This window comes from Salarias fasciatus, chromosome 15, assembly GCF_902148845.1.
Source record: "Salarias fasciatus chromosome 15, fSalaFa1.1, whole genome shotgun sequence".
NCBI lineage: Eukaryota > Metazoa > Chordata > Actinopteri > Blenniiformes > Blenniidae > Salarias > Salarias fasciatus.
The window spans coordinates 22,047,284-22,067,807 of NC_043759.1; the positions used below are offsets into that span (position 1 = coordinate 22,047,284).

Below are 20,524 nucleotides of genomic sequence, written 5' to 3' on the forward strand. Positions count from 1 at the left end.
CAGTTTTGTATAAACACAAAGCTAAAAAGCACAAAAAGCTGCTTGTGGCTGGAAGCGGGTTTATAATTTAGGTAGATAAATACACCACTGTATTTGCAAACAAGCAGTTTTATATGAGAAAAATGTGTTAAAGATTATATTAAATGTACCTTTCGGACATTCTATGAACAAAAGTGACAGCAAATGCACATTGTAGTGGGAAATACACTTTTTAGAAAAGAGTTCAGATAATTCTGTGGAAAAAAATTCTGTAAAAACACAAATTCTTTATCAAGTTTTTCAATTGAAGTATCTTGAATCGCTCATATGCCCCTGCTTAAAATTCAAAATACTGATACGTATCAACCACTGTCTAGCTTTACGTATGTGCAGAGCTGTGGGAATGTGACGTCTTTTCCACACACACATTTCCACTGACCATCACCAGCGTGGCACGCAATGTCAGTCTTCAGGCAGGAACACACACACACACACACACACACACACACACACGCCGCCACACCAATGCTTGTGAGTCCTGCTCTTTGACGTAATGCATCGCCTTTCCCTTCACTCTAACCTCAACCATCACAACTCGCCCTAACCTGCAACCTTTCCTCTCTGACCACAGCTGCACCTTTGAAATTCTAAAACATGGTGGCGCCCACTGGAGGTCGGACCCCACACGAGTTCTGCTGCGAGTCCGGGTTTGGGAACCCACCCAGATGGTAAAATGAGGCTGCGCATAAACACACACATGTACACAATTGGATTTATAAACACCAGATCATCCACACAACCATGTGTTGGCAGCTTGTAACTTATTTCAGTAATAATCCTAATTTTTAATTAAACAATTCATAACTTTAAGATACCAAATGAATCAGTGGCTTGTGGCAAACCCTAGAAATTCCTCCTCCCTTGACTTTCTCACACAGACCCACTCTCGACAAACACTTATTTTTTTCTTCCTGTTCTTTCCTCCTTCAATCTCCGCCCAATTATTGTTCCAACTTTTTATTCTTGATCTCTCCGTTTTGAGCCGCCGCACACGCACTCTTTTCTGTCATGCTATCCAACGGCCTGGAGGCTCAAGTGAGGACAGACTGCTGTTGGCCTCGTATCAAGAAATACCTGATGGGTCCCTGCACTCATGCCAGGATTCATTTATGAAGCGTGAGACCGTCAACAGCTACCTACCTTCATAAATAAAACCAGTGAGTCACATTGTCAGGGCATTATTTTCTATAGGAACAAACGAAGAGTGCCAGCACTCGTCTCTGAAGATACATGTAGGAAGCTGCTCCTTCTTCCAAATCCATATGCTGGCATTGCAACATGATATTAAAACCTATTTTCAGGATTTTTTTTTTTTTTTTTTTTTTACTATCCGTCTGTGTCTCGTCTTGTCTCAACAATGTTTGGCCAAATAGCTGCAAGATATCAGGATTCTTCACTGACAACTTGATGGGTATTTCTTGAATTTCAATCATAAAAATGTCAACTGTGACAGACTGGAGAGATCCAGTCATCTGTACTTAGAAAAAAGATTTGAGGATTTAGGCATTATAGTAGACGATCTTCATTTTCCCCAAATGTGACCTTAAAACCAACAAGCCCTGCGTTCGCCGTCTAAAAGTCATGATTTAACACCGGTTAGCGTCTGTGTACGTTCTCATATTTGCTGCGCACAGTGTTGCGACCACAAGAAGGCTTTTGCTCGCTGCGAATGAGTAAATATACAATATTCTGTCTGGCGCTCACTCCGCCACATAATCCACTTGTCGACTGCAGAGATTTCCAAATGTGATCAGACGATATGAGTCACTTTCAACTGTACAAGGGATCTTTTTTTTTTTTTTTTTGGATTCTTACAATTTTCTCATAACACAAGGCACAGCGCGGAGATTAAAAAAAAACAACATGAAATTACAGCGAGTGTGCATCACTTATAGAGTGTATTGACACCACTGCCACGGTTTTGAAGTTGCTCGTCCATCCAGGAGAAGGAAAAACAAAACTGCAAAAGTTTCTGTTTCGATGACATGCAGTCAACTCATGATTGAAGAAAGACTGAAATCAGTTTCTGGTCAGCGGCGCAGCTCACGTCTCGGTGGCAGTTAGTTGAAAGAGGAGTAGACAATTAACGGACGACACGGTTGAGGGAGGTGTGATATAACAGTTTCGCTGCAGCTCCACATCGCGGCCTCCAGGAAGTCCCCGAGGCGGAAACCACAAAACATGCCGAGCTTGTGTCTCATCTGGTCAAAGCTTTCTTTTTTCAGGCTGGGCATGTTCGGTAGGTGCGGCCGTAATCTTGTTTCAATTTAGAAGACGTTTTAATACTTGCACTTGTGCAATTTAAAATCCGCAATGTGCAAAATTAAGAGTGGATATTTGAAGACACCTTTCTAGCCAAATCATCAAGTCTGACTGAATTATCCATCCGTCCATCGTCTCCTGCTCTTTACTCGTCTCAGGGCCGCTGGGTTCTGAAAACAGATTAATGGCAGAGTACAGCCGGGACAAAGCGCCATTCCAACACAGTTTAACTTTTTGGAAATAACTCACGCTGTGCCAATTGGGCGAAAACGCAACTTTCTGGGAAACACTCAGCCAACCATCTTCATATGGAAGGTGGAAACATTGTTTACCATAGATAACAATGAAAGTGGCTTCCAGGGTGACATGACTCCCAGGCCATGTCGTCTTCAGACTTGGTTGTTTTAAAGTTGCCCACATTGCTCGCTGCACACACTCATGGTCTTGTGTCCAGCTACATCATTTTCAGTGTGTAAACGGGCATCATTTTCAAAACGTTTCTGTGTAAATTTGAAACAATTCTGGAACAAAAACAATGTGTTTTCACTTGTACTACTGGCATGTAAATGAGGTACATATGAGAATGCCTTGCACTGCAAAAAACCCCCACTGATGTGTGTGTGTGTGAGTGGATGAGTGAGTGACTTCAGTGTTTAGCAAGAAAAGAAAACGAATAATCAGGCAATAATCAGAGGGGAAAGTCGGTTGAATCATAGAGCAATTGCAACATTTATTGAAGTGTTGGCTTTCTTGTATTGATTTTTCAACACATTACAAAAATACATATATGTTCAAAACAGCAGATGTGTACTGTTCTGAATTCACTTTTTTTTTCTTTTTTTTTTTTCCACAATGATGCACTCCCACCCCCCTCCCGGAAAAAAAGGAACAAGGAAACTATTTTGTACAAAGAGTGTAAGAGTGAAAGTTGTGAAAAGTGAAATATGAAAATGTATTTAAAATTACAGCTGTAAGTGCCATCACAAGACCTTCAACCAACCATGAGGAAAAAAACAGCGATAACAAAAAGGAAAAGTAATGTCCATGAAAGTCTCATAAAAGTGATTTGGAAAAGCATTCCTGCGCAAACCATTGTGTTTTTTTCCCCTGCCGAAGGTTCTCCCTTTAGGTTCATTCCTCTCATCTTTTTTTAAACATTTTGTTTTACATCCATGAAGGATGGCTTCACCAAACCAACAAAAGGAAATTCAGTTCCAGAAAAGGAAAAAAAAAAAAAAAAAAACATACCAAAAATATAAGATGATGACGCCAAAAGTCAATAATGGCATCATTGTTTTAGAAAAAATAATAATCTGGCATGAATCTGCAATATTACATTAAAAAAAAAAAAACAATCGTCCATACAGTGAACAAGTAATCATACAGAAACATATTCATGTAGATAAAATCCCTCCACCAGGATACTCATACAAAACGGCTATGGCATTCAAATCATTAAAAAGAACATTTGAGAAAACAATACTTTTATTATCATTTTCAACACTTACACAGAGTATTTCATAAATGGCGTACTTCAACACTGTAAACATATCGTAAGACTCGATGTCCGTGTGTGATCTGGGCTCTGCGGGGTTCTCCGTTGTTCATTATTTCAGCGTGTTCATAGTTGGATGGCTCATTTCGGCCTGACTCTGAGCCGAGTTCTCCGGGAATGAAAACACTGTGCATTTACAACGGGACCTTGATTTCTGCACTCATGCGTCAACATGTGTAAGCAAGCTGAGAGTAGCTCTTCAGCCAACCCCGCTTTTCATGTTAATTCACTGAAATACATTGAACTACATGGTAACTGAATAGCTTATGGAGGGCTCTTGTGACCTCAACAGCATTTCCTTTTTTCAAAAGAATCGCAAAAAAGAGGAATTTGCATTCAAGGTACAGTAAATTTTCTTTTTCTATCAAAACAAAGTGGCACAGATAAAAAACCCTCACAATAGGCCATAATAGCAGGTCAAACTTTCAAGTGACAGCGATTTTGATGATTGAGAACTGCAGTATTAAAATGAAAAATGTAGTCTCAATCTCCTTTCATGTGGCTTCGCTGCCTCTCTCCCTCTCACGCTCACTCTGTCTCACTCTGATGGCCCGTTATAAGATGTGGCCAGTAGATGTGCATTTGGGTATCAAAAAAAAAAAACACTTTTCATATGCTTCCAATTTCATTTGAATGACTATTCTCCCTGGTCAAGGTCCTGCTCCCTCTCCCTCCATTCCTTTCTCACACTTCTTCATCATTTCTCAATTCCAATCTTTCATTTTTGCTATAAGAATAGCCCCTACTCAAGGTCGCTCGGCCTTCCCCTAGTGCAGCTGTGCTCAAAATTATCATAACTCATATGCCCCCTCCCCTACGTTTTTTTTTTTTTTTTTTTTTTTGCACCAGATTCATTTCAGGATGAACGATGCAGAAAATAAAAAGCGTAATCCCCAAAAGACACGAACATGCACACTGTCTCAAAATCTGTTACTGGGAGTTAAACCCATATCACTTTGTGAGACGAATGAACAGGCTTCCTTTTAAAAGCCGCTCTAATGCATGAATCTGAGCTAGTGAACTGTGAAAAGACGCCGGCGGAGAGAGGCTTAGAGCAGGCTGCGGCGAGGAGAACACACGCTAACACATATTGATATGAATTTCATTTGAACCTGTTCGGTGGGATCCTGAGGGGGGGACGCAGGAAGTCAGCCTGGGTCGGAGAGAGCTGCCACGCCAACAACAACGGTGGGGGGTGGGGGGGGGGAGAGATCGAGGAGGACTCAGAAAGTGTTACAATACTACAAGTAGCTTTGCTTGAACAAAATTTTCTTTGAGTAAGCACACATGGGATGGGATTGTGGGGGAGGTAATCAAAGGGGCCTGATAAAGCAATTATGTATGGTAGTTACATTTAACGTATACTGTGGAGGATGCAAGCAGCTGGTCGTCTGATTGTTTAGTTTTGGGCCATCTTTCAGGGTCAGTCAGGGCTACTTTAGCATATTTAAGGAAAAAAAAAAAACAAAAAACAATATATTTACAAAACCATAAACAGGACCATTCTCCTTCTCACATTAATCACAAGTAGTCTTAACTTATTCAAGGTATTAAATATGGTGGTTTAATCCTACAACGGGAATGTACTGAGCATCAGTTAAGGGTGTTTCCATTAAGTGCAACCATTATTTATGTCCTCAGTGAAGCAGGGACAGTAATACAGTAACTGCATTTATGTTTAAAAAGGGGCAACACTCCCTGAATAAATTAATGGTAACTTATCAGGTCTTAAAGATAATGTTGGATTTTTAAAATCCAGCTTGGTGTTTTATTGTCAGGCTGACATTCAGTGCTTTAGGCCTGTTTGAGGGAATGGATTGTAGTCCGCTGCTGCAGTCGATATAGAAAACAATTTTAATTCAACTTTTAAAAGCTAACTGCTTCACACAATTTTACTCTACATGATAATAAGCTTCCTTAAAGGAAAAAAAAAAAACATGTGGAGGGTGACTTGTTTTCATTTATCGTCTTTTAGAAAAAAAAAAATTGTATTTTTAGCACATTTCAAAACTAACTCCATATGAAACCCCACAAAGATGTACCTGCACATGCCAAATATCATTACAAAAATCCAATAAATACAGAAATTATTGCACAGTAGAAAGGCTCCATGGATTCCTAACTGATAAAATCCTCAGTTTGCCAAGAAATACCAAGTTGGTTATTCCAGACAAGTTCTCATTAAAGTTTTCCCTTTATTTATATTCTCAGGTGGCAGTTTTTTGTGACAAGAAAAAAAGATGAACATCGATCAATCTCAATTTTTTTTTTTTTTTTTTTTTTTTAAAAGAGGGATTATCCAGCCAAGCCCCATTGTTAAAGAAGTGGTTATAGGGATTTGTGAGTTCCTGTATGGGTGCTCTTTTCTTGTTTTGTTTGTTTATCTTTAACGTTTTTTGTGAGGGAGTGTTTGTGTCGGCTGTATAGTTAATGGTAGCTGGCTTAACCTCTGTCTGCTTGCTCCAGTTTGACCTCACTGGCCATCAAGTGTTCGCCGTGCCACTTCTTCATGTGTTTTTCCAGCGTGCTGTAGACACTGAAGGGCATGTGGCAGATGTCGCAGCGGTACACCTCCTTTCCGAACTGCCCGTGGGTCTTCATGTGTCGCGTCAGCTTGGAGCTCTGGGCGCACGCGTAGCTGCACAGGTCGCACTTGTAGGGCCGCTCGCCCGTGTGGCTGCGCCGGTGCACCGTCAGGTTGCTGCAGTTTTTGAACACCTTCCCGCAGTACTCGCAGGTGTCATTCCTCCTCTCTTTAGAGCTCGGGGGTCTGCCGGGTCCGGGCCCCCGCAGGAGGTGAGGGGTGCTGCTGCCGCTGCGCCCTGAGGCACTGCCGCCTTCCATCAGCTCGCCGGGCGGGGTGGAGAAGCGGAGGCTGCCCGTCTCCGAGGAGGAATGCTCGGAAGAGGTGGCGAACGGCGAGTGACGGGAATCAGGGAATCCCAGGAAAGGTTCTCTGATGAAGTGGCGCGACGCGGCATAGCCAGCCAGGAGCTGGGAGTAGACGTTTTCCGGGGAGATGAGCGGTATGGTTGGGGGGATTTCCAGTTGTTCTTTCTCTATTTTGATCCTCTTGTTATTGGAAGGGCTTGGGCTGGTGATGGGGGTGGGCCGGCGCTGGAACAGCCCGGGGAAGGACTCCGCTTCAGAGACACTGATCCTGCCGTTCATCACAGGCCTCTGGACCTCCTGCTCTTCTCGCTCTCTCTGCAGTTCCCTCTCGTTCTCTGCTTGCCTCTCGGCGTCTCCCCTCTCTTCGCCGTCTCCGTTCGGCTGTCGCTCCAAGCCCCTCTTGTTGGGGTTAAGTCTCAGGTGATTGTCCAGATGGTTGTAAGGGTGCATGATGCCCACCCCGCCACTGTCATTTACTCTATCACTGCTGGGGTGCTTCTCGACAGGAGACTGCCTCGGGCCATTCTCCCTGTTCTGGCCGAACTCCTGCGAGTCCTCGCTCAAGTTGGAATCTGGCCGGCTCCCATTTCTCAGTTCTTCCTCCTCTTCCTCCTCCTCCTCCTCTTCTTCCTCCTCTTCGTCTTCCTCTTCCTCATTGTCCAACCCCATTCCCCTTGGATCACCCTCCCTGTTCTTGTCTTCGCCCTCGTCTCCATCCTCTCGGTTTCCCTGCTCGGAGGAGCCACTCATGGACCCGGACTTGTTGTGCATATGCGTCTTCATGTGCCTTTTGAGCTTGCTGGCCTGAGAACAGGCGTGATCGCATAGATGACACTTGTACGGCCTCTCCCCCGTGTGGCTGCGTCTGTGTACGATCAAATTACTCTGGAACTTGAAGATCTTCCCGCAGAACTCGCAGGATTTGGCCTTCCCCTGGGCCTGGCCCTGACCCTGCGAGTCAGGGGGGCTGGAGGAACCGTGTCCCCCCTGAGAGGTCGGCGGCTGTGGGGCATAGGTGAGAAATGACGGGGGCTTGGCACCGGGCTGGAAAAGCGTCGGACTCAGCAGGCGGTGCATGGGCGGCACGCGGTTGGGAGACAGAGGAGGTGTCGGTCCGCCATTATTTGTTGTGTTGCCCGCCAGTTCCCTCAGCCGACGGGAGAAGTCCATGGAGGGGGGCTCCATGGGGGTCATCCGCATTACCCTCTCAAAGGCACTGGGGTGCTGTGACAGCAGCCCCATTTCCTCTGGGCCAAGCCGCTCTAGAGGTGGTCTGGGGGGAGGCGGCGGGCTGACAAAGGGCGGCGTTGCGGGGAGTCTGGTCTCGATGTACCCCGGAGGAGGGGGGTGTTCCCTGAGCAGGGGCGCTGCCATGCGGAGGAGGTGGAACGGGTTGTTGGTGTCGCCGAGGAAAGTGGGGAGAGGGGAGCGAGGCAGGGCGTCGGCTCCCGGGGGCGGAGGCAGAGCCATGCGGGGAGTGAGCGAGCAGTTGGCGAGGTGGTTGTCCAGGTAGATGCGGATGCCGTGAGTGTGCTGGGCGTGCTGGAGCAGGAACCACGCACTGGTGAAGGTCTGCTTGCAGGTAGTACAGATGTAGCTGGACGGCTCATCTTTATCTGTGGGCCAAGAGAAAGAAAACTGTTAAAAAAAAAAAAATACATCCAAGGCAAAAGCATCTAAAATCACCATAGTTTATTTACATTCAGAAAAATTTATCTCTACTCTGAATTAACAGTCACATTAGGTTTGAGTGCTTGTGTGTTTGTGTGTTTCAGTGAATCCTTGAGTATAAAACAGACGCACAAGCAGGATGTGTGTCTACAGGCTAATGCAGGTGGCAGGTACTGCCCTCAGGCCACAACACATTATGCTAATTCTAATGTCAGCGAGGCTTTAATATACAGATCCATCTCGTCTACTCTGTCATTTCCATATGGGGACAGGGGAGGCAGCAGTGGAAAAGAACACACCGATAGGGGAAAAAGGGAAATATGAGAAGTGGGGGCTGGGAGCAGCGGGGGGGGGAGTACAGGGCTGAGATGTGCGATCCGACACAGAGAGACAGGAAGATGCTCAAAAGATGAGGTGTGAACAGCAAAGACCTTTCCAGTCTTAATACTGAATCCGCATTAAATAACGCTCGACGTCACAGCTGAAATAATGAGCACAATAAAGCTATCTGTTGTGGGTCTCACACACACACACACACACACACACACACACACACACACACACACACACACACACACACACACAAAACTGTGTGTCACACACTGACAAATTGCCCCTTTAAATTGTGCGACTTAATAAGGCCAAATGAATCTATCAGTCACCGTGGCACGGCCCTGTCAGTCTGCTTGTGACTCATAAAGAGAGCCTCGGTCGGGCCTGATCTAATTCAACACAGGCTCGCGCTGGAGAGGCATTTCCACGGTCTCCTGTTTGCTCGCGAGGCATCTGCATCTACTTTATCATCAGCGGCTACCGCAAGTGGAGTCGAGTTGGTACGGTGGTCCCAACGCCCGGAGCCCCGAGGGGCAAAACAGAGACGGGGAAGTTGCCCCTGCCCAAAAGTTTTATGTGATCAAGCAAAGAGTCCTCAAGATGGCCGACTGCCTCAAAGCCATCCTCTGTTATGGAATGTAAAACACACACGCAGACACTGATACAAGCCCAGGAATATTTCCTTCTCACTTTTCCCCTCTCCGTCTCCCGTCTCTCTCTCTCTCTCTCTCTCTCTCTCTCGCTGCACACCTCCAAACAGTCGTAAATTCACACACACACACACACACACACACACACACACATGCTCGGATCGTGTGGAACAGATGAGCGAAAGCTGATGTTGGATCAGTGTCTCGTACAGGAAGCTGATTTGGCGGCGTGATTGGTTTGGCTTTCCCCAGGGGAGAGAGGGTCAGAAAAAGTTAATGAGGGGCTCATTTACTGATTCTGTCTGTTTTCCTCTGCTATTAGCGAGGCTCTGGTGTAGCCGTCACTCGCACTGCTTGTGTGTGGGGCGGGACACGGCCTGACTCTCGCCACTTGTGTTTGTGTGGAAGCGCGCGTTTGTTCACGTGCGCGGAGGATGCACGGGGATGTTTTTTTTTCTTCTTTTTTTTTTTAAATGCGTTTGCGTGTGTACGTCTGTGTGTATGCGTGGGGCGAGTGGCGGGCTGCCTGCCCGTGTTTAGTTTGGCTAAGCTTCACACGGCCGCTTGGCAGCCGAGAGCTGGACAGCTTAACAGCTTGGACGAGGAGAAGAGAGCGAGAGAGGGAAGGCGAGGGGAGGAGGAGAGGGGGTAAGAAGAGAGGTGGAGGGACTTTAAGGACCAGACGTGCTCGGGTATGCATAGATTCATTTACACATACACACACACACACACACACACACACACACACAGGCTATCTGCATGCCCCCAGGGACCAAGTTAGGTCTATAGACTTGGGAGCTGTATAATCTCATCAACACACAGGGATCAATATTAAATGAAGACGTGAGATTGGGAGAGGGATTGATGAATCTCCCTCCATCTTTCAAAGTGAGTTTCTTCTTCTTCTTCTTCTTCTTTTTTTTTTTTTTTTTCATGGTCCGCCTTCACTTTATCCACATTTTTGTCTCCAAGCGTGGCCTCGTCAATACGAGCTACACAACCCCAACCCCCCCCACCCCCACCCCCACCCCCACCCCACCACTACAGCAACACATTTGCATCTTGTCATATCTTACACAGACGTGCCATATGTTGTTAAAGGAAGCGTGGCAGCTAATAGAGTGGCAGCTGATGGCTGCTGCTTAATGACGGCCAAAGACAAATTTCATCAACTTTCCAAACAAGCGAGCGAGTGTGTGATCGGGGGGGGGGGGGGGGGGGGGGGGGGGGGGGGGGGGGATGACAATAGATAGATAGACAGACGCTATCTTAATCTTTAGAAAATACTTGTCAAAGGCACGCATTATGTAATACAATCAAATTAATAATAAAATAATAGATTGATATTTATTTTTTGATAGATAGATAGATAGATAGATAGATAGATAGATAGACAGGGGTCTCGAGGGACACGTGGGATCATGTGGGATTTGCTTGCTTTGTGACTTCGACTGACAGTTCTCTCGAGCGATCGCACTCACTCCCACCTGTATTTCTTTCAGTTGCCCAAATTTGGATTTTTCTCTCTCTGACTGACAGAAAAGCAAACTGTAAAAAAACCTCAAACCTGCAGGCTGCAAAACTTCCTCTCATGTGTAGCATCAGAGACAGTCGCAAGGCACGGACAAACGCTCCTACACACACACACACACACACACACACACACACACACACACACACACACACACACAGTGAGTTGCAGACATCCCCCTCGCACGCAGGCTTGCACACACGCTGAGCGAGTGTCCCTGCTCAGCGCTCCGGCCAGTAAAAGCCTTCATTAAAGAATCACGGCGGGCCGTGTCATGCTTCAGTTTGAGGTAATTACAATCGTCTGCCTGACACACATTCAGGGAACCCTCCACCGCTGACCGCCAAGGTCAACTACCAGTTAGAAGAGTTACATTCTCCTCACCGCGCCGTCACTGATGCTGGACCTAATCGCCCAATTTACTCCGGCACACCATATGAACATGTATTCCTCTGTGTGTGTGTGTGTGTGTGTGTGTGTGTGTGTGTGTGTGTGTGTGTGTGTGTGTTTAGTGTGAATGAGACTGAGATGAGAGGTTAAATAAAATGGAGTCGCAGTCGGACTCGGTGGTGCGGTACACTGCGTTTTCGCTGCTCTTTGTCATTTCGCCGCAGAAATACCACTGTCTATAAATGTTTGCAGCATATTAGGATTCACCTTTAAGAGACTAGTAGTTATTTTTCCGCCCAGGTGTTCGCTCTGGCAGACTTTCCCATGAAACACAGCGGTACAATGCTAAACTGGGACCAGCTTAGGAGGGCAGCTCTTTGTCCTGTGAAACAAAACGAGGAGGGCTAAGGGCCAGGAGGCCTGGAGGAAGTTATTAAAACATTGGCACATGCGTGGAGCTGAGGTAGGCCAGTAATAATGCTCTCCCTCTCTCCTGGGTTGTTTTTTTTTTTTTTTTTTTTTACAAAACCACCGGGCCAATTAACCCAGTCTTCAGGGACCAAGATCTGAGCTTTACATCAGATTTTATTCTTTCCAGATTGCCTTTTATAGCCATTATTTTGCCTTAAAAAGTACAAACAAAATGCCAGTGAATGAAGGGGAGCCATGGTATTGACTGTTTGCATATGGCCAAAGCAGAGAAGTCGGTGTGAGGTTGGCAGGACTGACGTCGACGCCAGGCGCTCGGCGCAGACATGTGGACTTGAGTTTAATAAGAGAATTTACTCTTCAGCCTGAGTCTGATTTACAGTTCAGAGCCTGGGCTCCCTCCATTTACATTGCACTTACATTTTGGGGCTTTTATCAGACTCATTAATCCAGAAGGACTTATAATAAGACCACGGGAAGAATAACAAAATTCCACAAGCTCGGCCTTCGACGAGATGGGCAAAAGAGAGCGTGGTCTCAGCTGACAGCGAACAGCGAGTGGATGATAATGAATGCTCACTGATGCCAAATTAACTCTCACAAAGCTCAGGGAAATATAAATCATAATTGAAAATAAGTAGCAGTTGAATGCCGGCCCCTCCAGCCTCGCGTCTGTAACCACATTCAGCAGGCAAGCGGCAGCTCCGGACTGAACAAAAGAGCGAGCGCGAAGCGACGGCGCTCTGGTGCAGAAACAGCGGAAACGGAAAAGGCCACTGCAGGTGTTTGCTGTTAACAAGGGGATGAGCAGGATGTGCTACAGCGGGTGTCGCGCATGCGTGTGCGTGTGCGTGTGCATGCGCGCTGCAGCATTCCTGGAGTTCAGGTTAGCTGCACCGTTCCAACATTCCATCAAGGGCGACAGAAAGCCGCGGTGACAGATTTGCATACGGAACAAAGCCGCCTGCAGGCGAGGCCACTGGGACGCAAACCTGCCCCGGCAGCTCCTCCTCTCTGCTACCCCTCCCGTGCACGCACGCACGCACACACACACCGGTGCAGACTGTGGGAGTGCGCGCGTGTGCACCTGTCAGGGGTTAGCTGACACCTCCGCTGCTGGCAAAGCAGCTCCTCATTAGCATGGCTGTGATCTCGGGGTCCCCAGGGGTCCCAGCCTCCTCACCTCACCACCTTGCCCCCACCCACCCTCAGCGCCGCCGCTCCTCTCCTCCTCCCACTCATCCCGGCGCTGCCTTCTCCTCCTCTGCCCCCCCCCCCCCCCCCCCTCCCTCTCCCATCTCCCCCTCTGCCCTGATGGCCCGTTTGTCACGGAGGGTGGGAGGCTAATCAGGAAACACGGGGGCCCTACGCGGGTCGGCTGCGTATGGGAGCTCGGACGGCAAACCGCGGCCGTGGCGAGCGGCGGCGGGCCGTCACACGAAGGAGGTGGAAGGAGAGAGAGGAGTGAGCAGAGAGGCTGCAGAGGGTGGCAGCAGCAGGCGGGGGGTAAGGCTCTCACACAGTGTGGCTGGCTCCACGCTAACTCGAACCAGCTTCAGCCTCCTAACCATATACATCTGTGTGTGTGTGTGTGTGTATGTGTGGCCAATATGACCAGCTGAATTTAAAGCAACAGTACTCCCAGAAGTGTGCGGGATCCAAACATTGATTCTTTCACTGTCTGACCTCCTGTTATCTAACTCTTTAATTTGGCTCCGAATGTTTTCCTCCTCCTGCTCTACCTGCCCGGACCAGACACCTGCACAGGATATCTGGGTACTCCACCCTGACCCTCATGCCTCCTGGGATGTGGGTCAAATGAACAATAAAAGGGATCAGGTATCTCTGACAACTTGATCACAAGAACGCACACACACACACACACACTGCAGTAAGTCCAGCTGCACAACAACGCATGAGTGGAGAAGGCTCTCATGTAGCACGTTGCCGCCATGAGATGAGGGCACGGCGGCCGGGCCCAGGAGGACAACCGGCGAGACCTCTGTGTCAGTAAAGAGCTACGACGTTTGGCTCGGGTTCCGGGACAAAGAGCGAGAAAGAGGGAGCAAACACAGACAGAAGAGAAGAAAAAAACGAGGGGATGAAAAGAAAAAGGGAGCTCCATAAAGTGCATTAGCTAAGCCCTCTGTGGCATTTCTCTAAGCCTGACTCATCGCCATCAGCTCCTAACCGATCCCAGCTCCTGCATGCATGTGTGTGTGTGTGTGTGTGTGTGTGTGTGTATGTGTGTGCGTAGTGTGTGTGCTTACTTGTGGGGTCTGCTGTCTGTCATGTGACGCTGACAAATGGATGACACTCAATCGTGCTTGTGGTTGAAAGAAGATGTAAGAAAGAGAGGAGCAAGATGGAGGGGGGGATTAATGGGGGCAAAGGGGGGGGGCTAAATGAGGATAGGACTGAGAAAGAGGCGGGTGAAAAAAGAAAGACAGTGATGAAATAAAGGAGGAAATGTGCCTCTGTTTTTTTGCTGATCGCCTGCATTTCACACACACTTTAACCTCTCCTGCAATATTTTAATATGATGCAGCAACAGGTAAGGAAACAACATCATGGCTGTGGAAGGACACTGGAAAGAAATCCACGATTGCTCCAGAAAATAAATGCAAGACGAGAAACGATGCAGTGATGCAGCAGATAAGGAAAACCAGACGCTTAACACTTGGATAGCTGATGCATCGAGAGACAAAAAAAACAAAAAAAAAATTCAAGCTGCTTTGACACTGAAACTGAGACTGACTTTGTGGACTCACACAGTGTTTGTTTAAGGTTTTACATCCAAATGAGCTTCAGTTATACCCCTCAGGGACTCTCACTTTGTCCACAAAGTCAATTTCCTACTCACCGCCACTGAATAGGAAATTGACTTTGACATGAGAGTGACATGTGAGTTCTGTTTTGTGGGTTTATTAAATTTTTCATTGGATCAATCATTTCATACAAACAGTATATAGAATATTGCGTGGGTGGGTAGGTGTGTGTGCCTGCGCGTGTGTATTTTTTAATTAAGGTGGGGTGAGAATATGCCTTTATTGTTTCAGCCTTGATAAATTAAACGAAACAAAAGAAAACCATTCACAGAGATACAATGCTCATCTCAACCTGTGATAAGCGTGTGTCCTTTTTCCCAGTTGTCTCCAGGGATGCGTCCCGTGCATTGACATGTCGCCACATTATATCTATACAATGGCGCCTTTTGTGCCTCCGTTTGATGCGTATGTGGCGCCGCATGTCGCGTATGTATGCGTTTTTGTCGTGCGTGCGCCTGCGCTCGCTCTGTGTCTTCTGGTCCACCATCCTGTGACAGATATTCTTTCAGCAATTCCTCTAATGGTTCCCAGCTGGCTTCTGCCCATCGGAGCCAAGCAGCCAGTCCCACTTAACTAGCAGCCCACAGGAAGATACCACCGCGGCCTTGTGTGGCACACAAGCCCATCCAGCCTAATCAGCTCACAATAAAACTCGGCCCTAACACACTTCACACGAGGCGCTGGAGCCCATTCCAGCGGCTGGGAGGGAGAGAGAGAGAGAGAACACTCATGATCTGATTCACCATTAGTCCATCTCTTTCTCTAGATTAATATTTAATTGTGGCTACTTAGCGCTGACGAGGGGACGCGGTGCGTTTTCCTCGCGCTCGCACACGGAGCGGAGGCTGCGAGATTCGCAGGAGGAGTGCGAGGAGTGTTACATCATTTAACACCAATTTGCCAGCGATCTAATTACTGTTAGCTCACGAAGGTGAAGTCACAAAAGAAGGCGAGTGGAGAAAAATAACGTTTTTTTTTTTTATTTAATCGGACTCCTCAGGTTGATGTGAAGCAGGGGCCAAGCCTCCAGCTTTCTGATACCTGTCACATTATGAGACTTTTGAAACACTTTTGTATTTGCAGTATCAGTCAGGTCTTTATATATAGTCTACAACTCACAATTCACACCTGCTATAATCCTCCTAGTAAAAAAAAAAAAAAAAAAAAACCCCAACAGATAATCAATTTGAGCTTTTATGTTAAATAACGCGGCTGGCTCTCTTCATGTGTTTCATCTGTATTTACTGTCTTTAAAGTCCTTCTGGGATCCAGTTGAGGCCAGCGGCGCAGCGTCATTAACGTTGCAACGGTCATGTCTTCAGGGGAATTCTGTTCTCTTCCTCTCCTCTGTGCCCTCAGACACGCTCAGGTGTGTCAAACGGCCTCTTGTCTCACGCGGTCGCTCAGACTCTCCCGTACGTACACAAACAGCAGGCATGAACACAGATTCGTCGTCTTTCAACACCCAACACATATTTATGAAGTGACATGATGGGGCTGAGTCTGGCCTCAGGCCTCCCCCTGTGGGTTCCATGTGGCCTCTCCCTCTGTCTAACTCTCTCTCTCTCTCTCTCTCTCTCTCTCTCTCTCGTTTCTTTTCTCTTTCTCGTTCTCTCTCTGTCTCTGGCTGTTATCACGCTGATACATTTCCTGCTCCTGGCACGGCTCCTGCATAGCTTATGGTTAAAGAAAGCTTTCATCTATCCAGTGCCTTTAGGACACACACACACACACACACACTGACAAACGCACTCACACCCACAATCACACACACACACACACACACACACACACACACTGGTACAGGCCAGTGCTGCCCCGCCAGACCACAGGCCCAGACAAGCTCCGCTGGCACCAATCACCCCGATAACATCTTGGGCTTTATTTCATTCTGGCTCTGCTGCGCTCCGCTCTGGGAGAGACCGGCACGGAGAAGAGGGCTTTCTGGAAAAGTATGAATTACGCCAGCGCGCAGGCAGAGCGCAGAACCCTTAACCTGAAGCAGCCAGCTCCCCTGTCTGCAGGGCCATCTATGGACATGACGGCGCAAGTCCTCTCTGATCCAGGAAACGGATCAGAGCGCTCGGCTCGTTCGGGACCGGAGAGTTTTTTGTTTTTTGTGAGAAACAACGCCAGATCATCATAAAAGCTGAATGAAAAAAGCCAGGAGGACAGAATGCAACTATTTAGAGAGAGTTTTTATGCAAAAAAAAAAAAAGAGTCAAAATCTCGCTTGAAGCATAGGAGAAATATGTTTGAAATATTAAACATCAACATGTGTTCCCAAATAAAAAGGATCCTGGTGCTCTGGGTAATCTACAGTCTTCACTGCATGCAGGATTTTTAGCTGGAACTGAACTTTTTTTCACCCTCAAAAAAAAAAAAAAAAAAATCCATAAAAATCATGAAGACTTCCAGAAAAGAGATTATCGAATTAAATCATCTCTAATGCGTTTCTTCCTTCTTTAACACAAACTAAATGATCTTTTTCTTACATTAGGTTGGAGGCAATATCTGAACAAACTGATTCAAATCAGTTAGGAGGGGAAGAAATAAAAGAACTGAAAGAACAGTCAACAATGGAAGTAACCGTGACCTTTGAACTCACTCGCTCTCTTTTTTTGGTTTCATTTTCCCTCCGTGCAACTTTTACTAATTCCAGTAAATCACTCTCGTGTGTGAGAGGGTTGCATAAAGCTGTATCAGTCGGATGCTGTGTTTGCACACTAGATGTTGTTGTTGGCACACACCACCGACTTATATTTAGGTGACAAACCGACATAAAGGCAGCTTATGTTTGTCGAGCGTTTGTGTTCGCCCAAGGAGTAATTGCTCGAGACAAATAAGTGGATGAAATAAGGGGAATCGTAAGCGTGCCATGAAAAGCTTTCAATATCTCTTGTGGAGAGGCGGCCTGTGAAAGGAGTGAGAGAGAGAGAGAGAAAAAAATATGACATAAATGCTGTCTCCTTATTTTCTTCTGCCACTATCCCACCCAATCAGAGCAGGACACTAATAAGATAAGGGGAGAGGAACAACAACAGTGCAGCAAAGCGGGATTACCCCTGTCTGACTGGCTAACAAGCACCATCTCTCCCTGCCTTTTCACAAATACTAATGGTAGCCCTTTTTCTTCCCCCAAACGCGCTACTTTTCTGTTGAGAAATGGGAGTGAATGCCCCGGTCAGAGCATCTCCCAATTTACCGGTAAAAAGAGGCATATGATATGTTTTCCTGCTGAAAAGATTTGATCTACATGTTTCCCAGGAGCTGAGAAGAGTTTAGTTTTTAGGTGTGCATGCGGACTCTAACAATAAACACAAGCATGGGGTATTATTTAATAGATATCACAACACTCTGCATTGTTAAACGTACACTTGCTATCGGAGGTGACTGAGCTGCGTGCCTCGATCACGCTGATTTACACGCCGAACACAGAGACTCCCGCAGACACAACACAGCTTCTGATCCATAGCTGCCAGTCTGTGAAGTTTACATCAGCGCCTCGCTCCAAAGCACCGCAGGAAGAAGAAGAAAAGCAAAACTAGTGGTGTTTATGTTGAATACCGAAGCGCCATCATCACTCTCCGGACGGGGTGTGAGGTTTTTCTAATGCCTCTCCGGTAACGCTGTTAAGGAGCAAAGAGTCCACACATCTGGAAGACACAGTCAGTCAGCACATGCTGAAAGTTAGCGGTGGCGCTCGCAGTCCAAATTAGTGGCAAGTTTTATTCCCCCGCTGTGGTAGGAAAATATCAAATCTGCTGCCATATGAGTGCCATAAAGCAGGCTGCCGAGTGTTTGATGCCTTCATGTGGGAGCCTTTAAGCAGTGTGTGTGTGTGTGTGTGTGTGTGTGTGTGTGTGTGTGTGTGTGTGTGTGTGTGTGTGTGTGTGTGTGTGTGTGTGTGTGCGCGTGTGCATGAGTGTGTTTGGTGGGAGATGCAGGAGATGGGAGTCATTGTGCGAATTCCTGCATGCACATGCTCTCAGTGTGTGTGTGTGTGTGTGTGTGTGTGGTACTTATCAGTGTGAGTACTCCTGCATGTATGTTTCTGTATGTGTGTATGTGTGTGTGTGTGTGTGTGTGTGTGCGCACGTGATGGCTGTGGCAGTGTGCAGCTGTGGCATTTTAGCAGCTTTCTTATAGACCTAGTTGACCCTGCAGCAGAGAGCAGACAGACAGACAGGAGCGGAGTCAGACGGCCCCCGGGGGTGGTCCCGTCTGAGGCTCCGTGTTATGGGCCAACAACACCAGGGGCCCACGTACAGGCAGGAACACGTACACTGCAATGGCACACACACACACACACACACACACACACACACACACACACACACACACACACACACACACACATACACACAAACCTGTTCAATGATCCGAATGCACCAAAAACGATGTTAAAGAAATGACTAATTTATAATTTCCCATTTTAAGCTGAGGTGAAGTCACACTTTAGGTGTGTTTTCTCAAGTTGTGTGGCACATGTGCAACCTGGAGGAAGTGGCAGCAGCAACTGCATGCATCGCTTATCGTTTCATTAGATTGTCGGAAACTAAACATTAAGTTTAGAAATTACAACTGGAAAAAAAAAAAAAAAAAAAAAAAAAAAAAAAAAGCTCCTTTATGTGCGGTGAGTCACTCCTGCATCTGGCTGCACAGGAGACGCTCGAGCTGCAGTTACAAAACAGAGACTTGAATGCAAACAATAGTGAGCAAAATCTTGAAACAACCAAATAAAGGCAATTGGATTATTGCATATGGAGTTTCTTTCAAAAAATGTATGCAAATATTTCAAAAATAGAACCTGACATTGTTTAGCGAAAACACAAAAAGACAAAAATCAGTGATGAAAGTCTCAAAAAGTGTCTGTTTGCATTCTAAAAGATGTTCTGTATTTAAGCGACGACGGAGTGGAGTACGCTTTCTTAACTAAAGTGGAACGAGGAAATATTTGCCACTCACAGCACTTGGGAACCACACTCCCTCACACACACGCACACGCACACACACACACGCACACACAAATGAGATAATGAAAATAGACACACACGCCTACCAGCAGACACAAGATAAATTCTCTGGCAAGCATTCAAAACACTCATGTAAAGCGTATAAACATGCTGAGACTCAGACTGCAGCAAAAGACACATTTTCAGGCAAACACAACACACACACACGCGCGCGCGCGCGCACGCGCACACACACATGCTACCAACACACACTCCCACCATGTGACCCCTAATCACAACCCCAGAGCTTGGACATCAAATGAAGCAAGTTTCTTTTTTTTTTTTTTTTTAAAGAAAAAAAAAAATCATCAGGAGTAATTAACGCATTTTCATATGCAAATGTGATTAATGCAAAACTACAAAGTCATTATGCAAATCGACTTTTCCTTGAGCCTCTGTACAAATATTCACAGCTCAAATCAGGGATCAGTCTCGCCATCTTTCTTTTTTTATCTCCTAGCCCTCTCCTCTCTGCCTCTATCTCTCTCTCTCTCTCTCTCTCTTGGAGTAGAGATAATACGTAAGTAGCATGTGAAGTTATTTCTAACTCACGCAGTGTGTGTGTTTTCATGCGATGGGCCGGGGCTATGGCATTACGCCGCCTGCCTACTGATTACTGGCTGCTTGGCACTGGAGCGAGACAGGGAAGCCGGCGTACAGGGGAAGGTATGAATATGCAAAAGCCTGATTGCTTTTCATGATTAAAGCCTATTTAATATGGAAATGAGAGCAAGCCAGGTGATTAAAGGAGCATTGGGTGGTGGGGCAAAAAAAAAAAAAAAAAAAAAGGCGGGGGGGGGGGGGGGGGGGGGGGGGGGGGGGAGAGAAGGGAGAGGAGAGGGACACCTTCAAATCCACACCGATGGAGATGTGTGGAAGCAGGAATGTCACCGCTGATTTAGTGCAGTGGCGGCGAAACAACTGTCAAA

At 46.6% G+C, this 20,524-nt stretch overlaps 1 protein-coding gene across 3 annotated transcripts in view; it reads right to left on the bottom strand.

The window, feature by feature from the left end:
* Positions 1-4,642: 4,642 nt before the first annotated feature.
* Positions 4,643-20,524, bottom strand: part of bcl11bb (BCL11 transcription factor B b) — a 28,480-nt gene continuing 12,598 nt past the window's right edge. For all 3 annotated transcript variants that reach the window (XM_030109677.1, XM_030109676.1, XM_030109678.1), the window contains exon 3: positions 4,643-8,364. In XM_030109677.1, the coding sequence (XP_029965537.1) occupies positions 6,299-8,364 (2,066 nt within the window). In that variant the 3' untranslated portion in view covers positions 4,643-6,298. The remainder of the gene's footprint in view (positions 8,365-20,524) is intronic.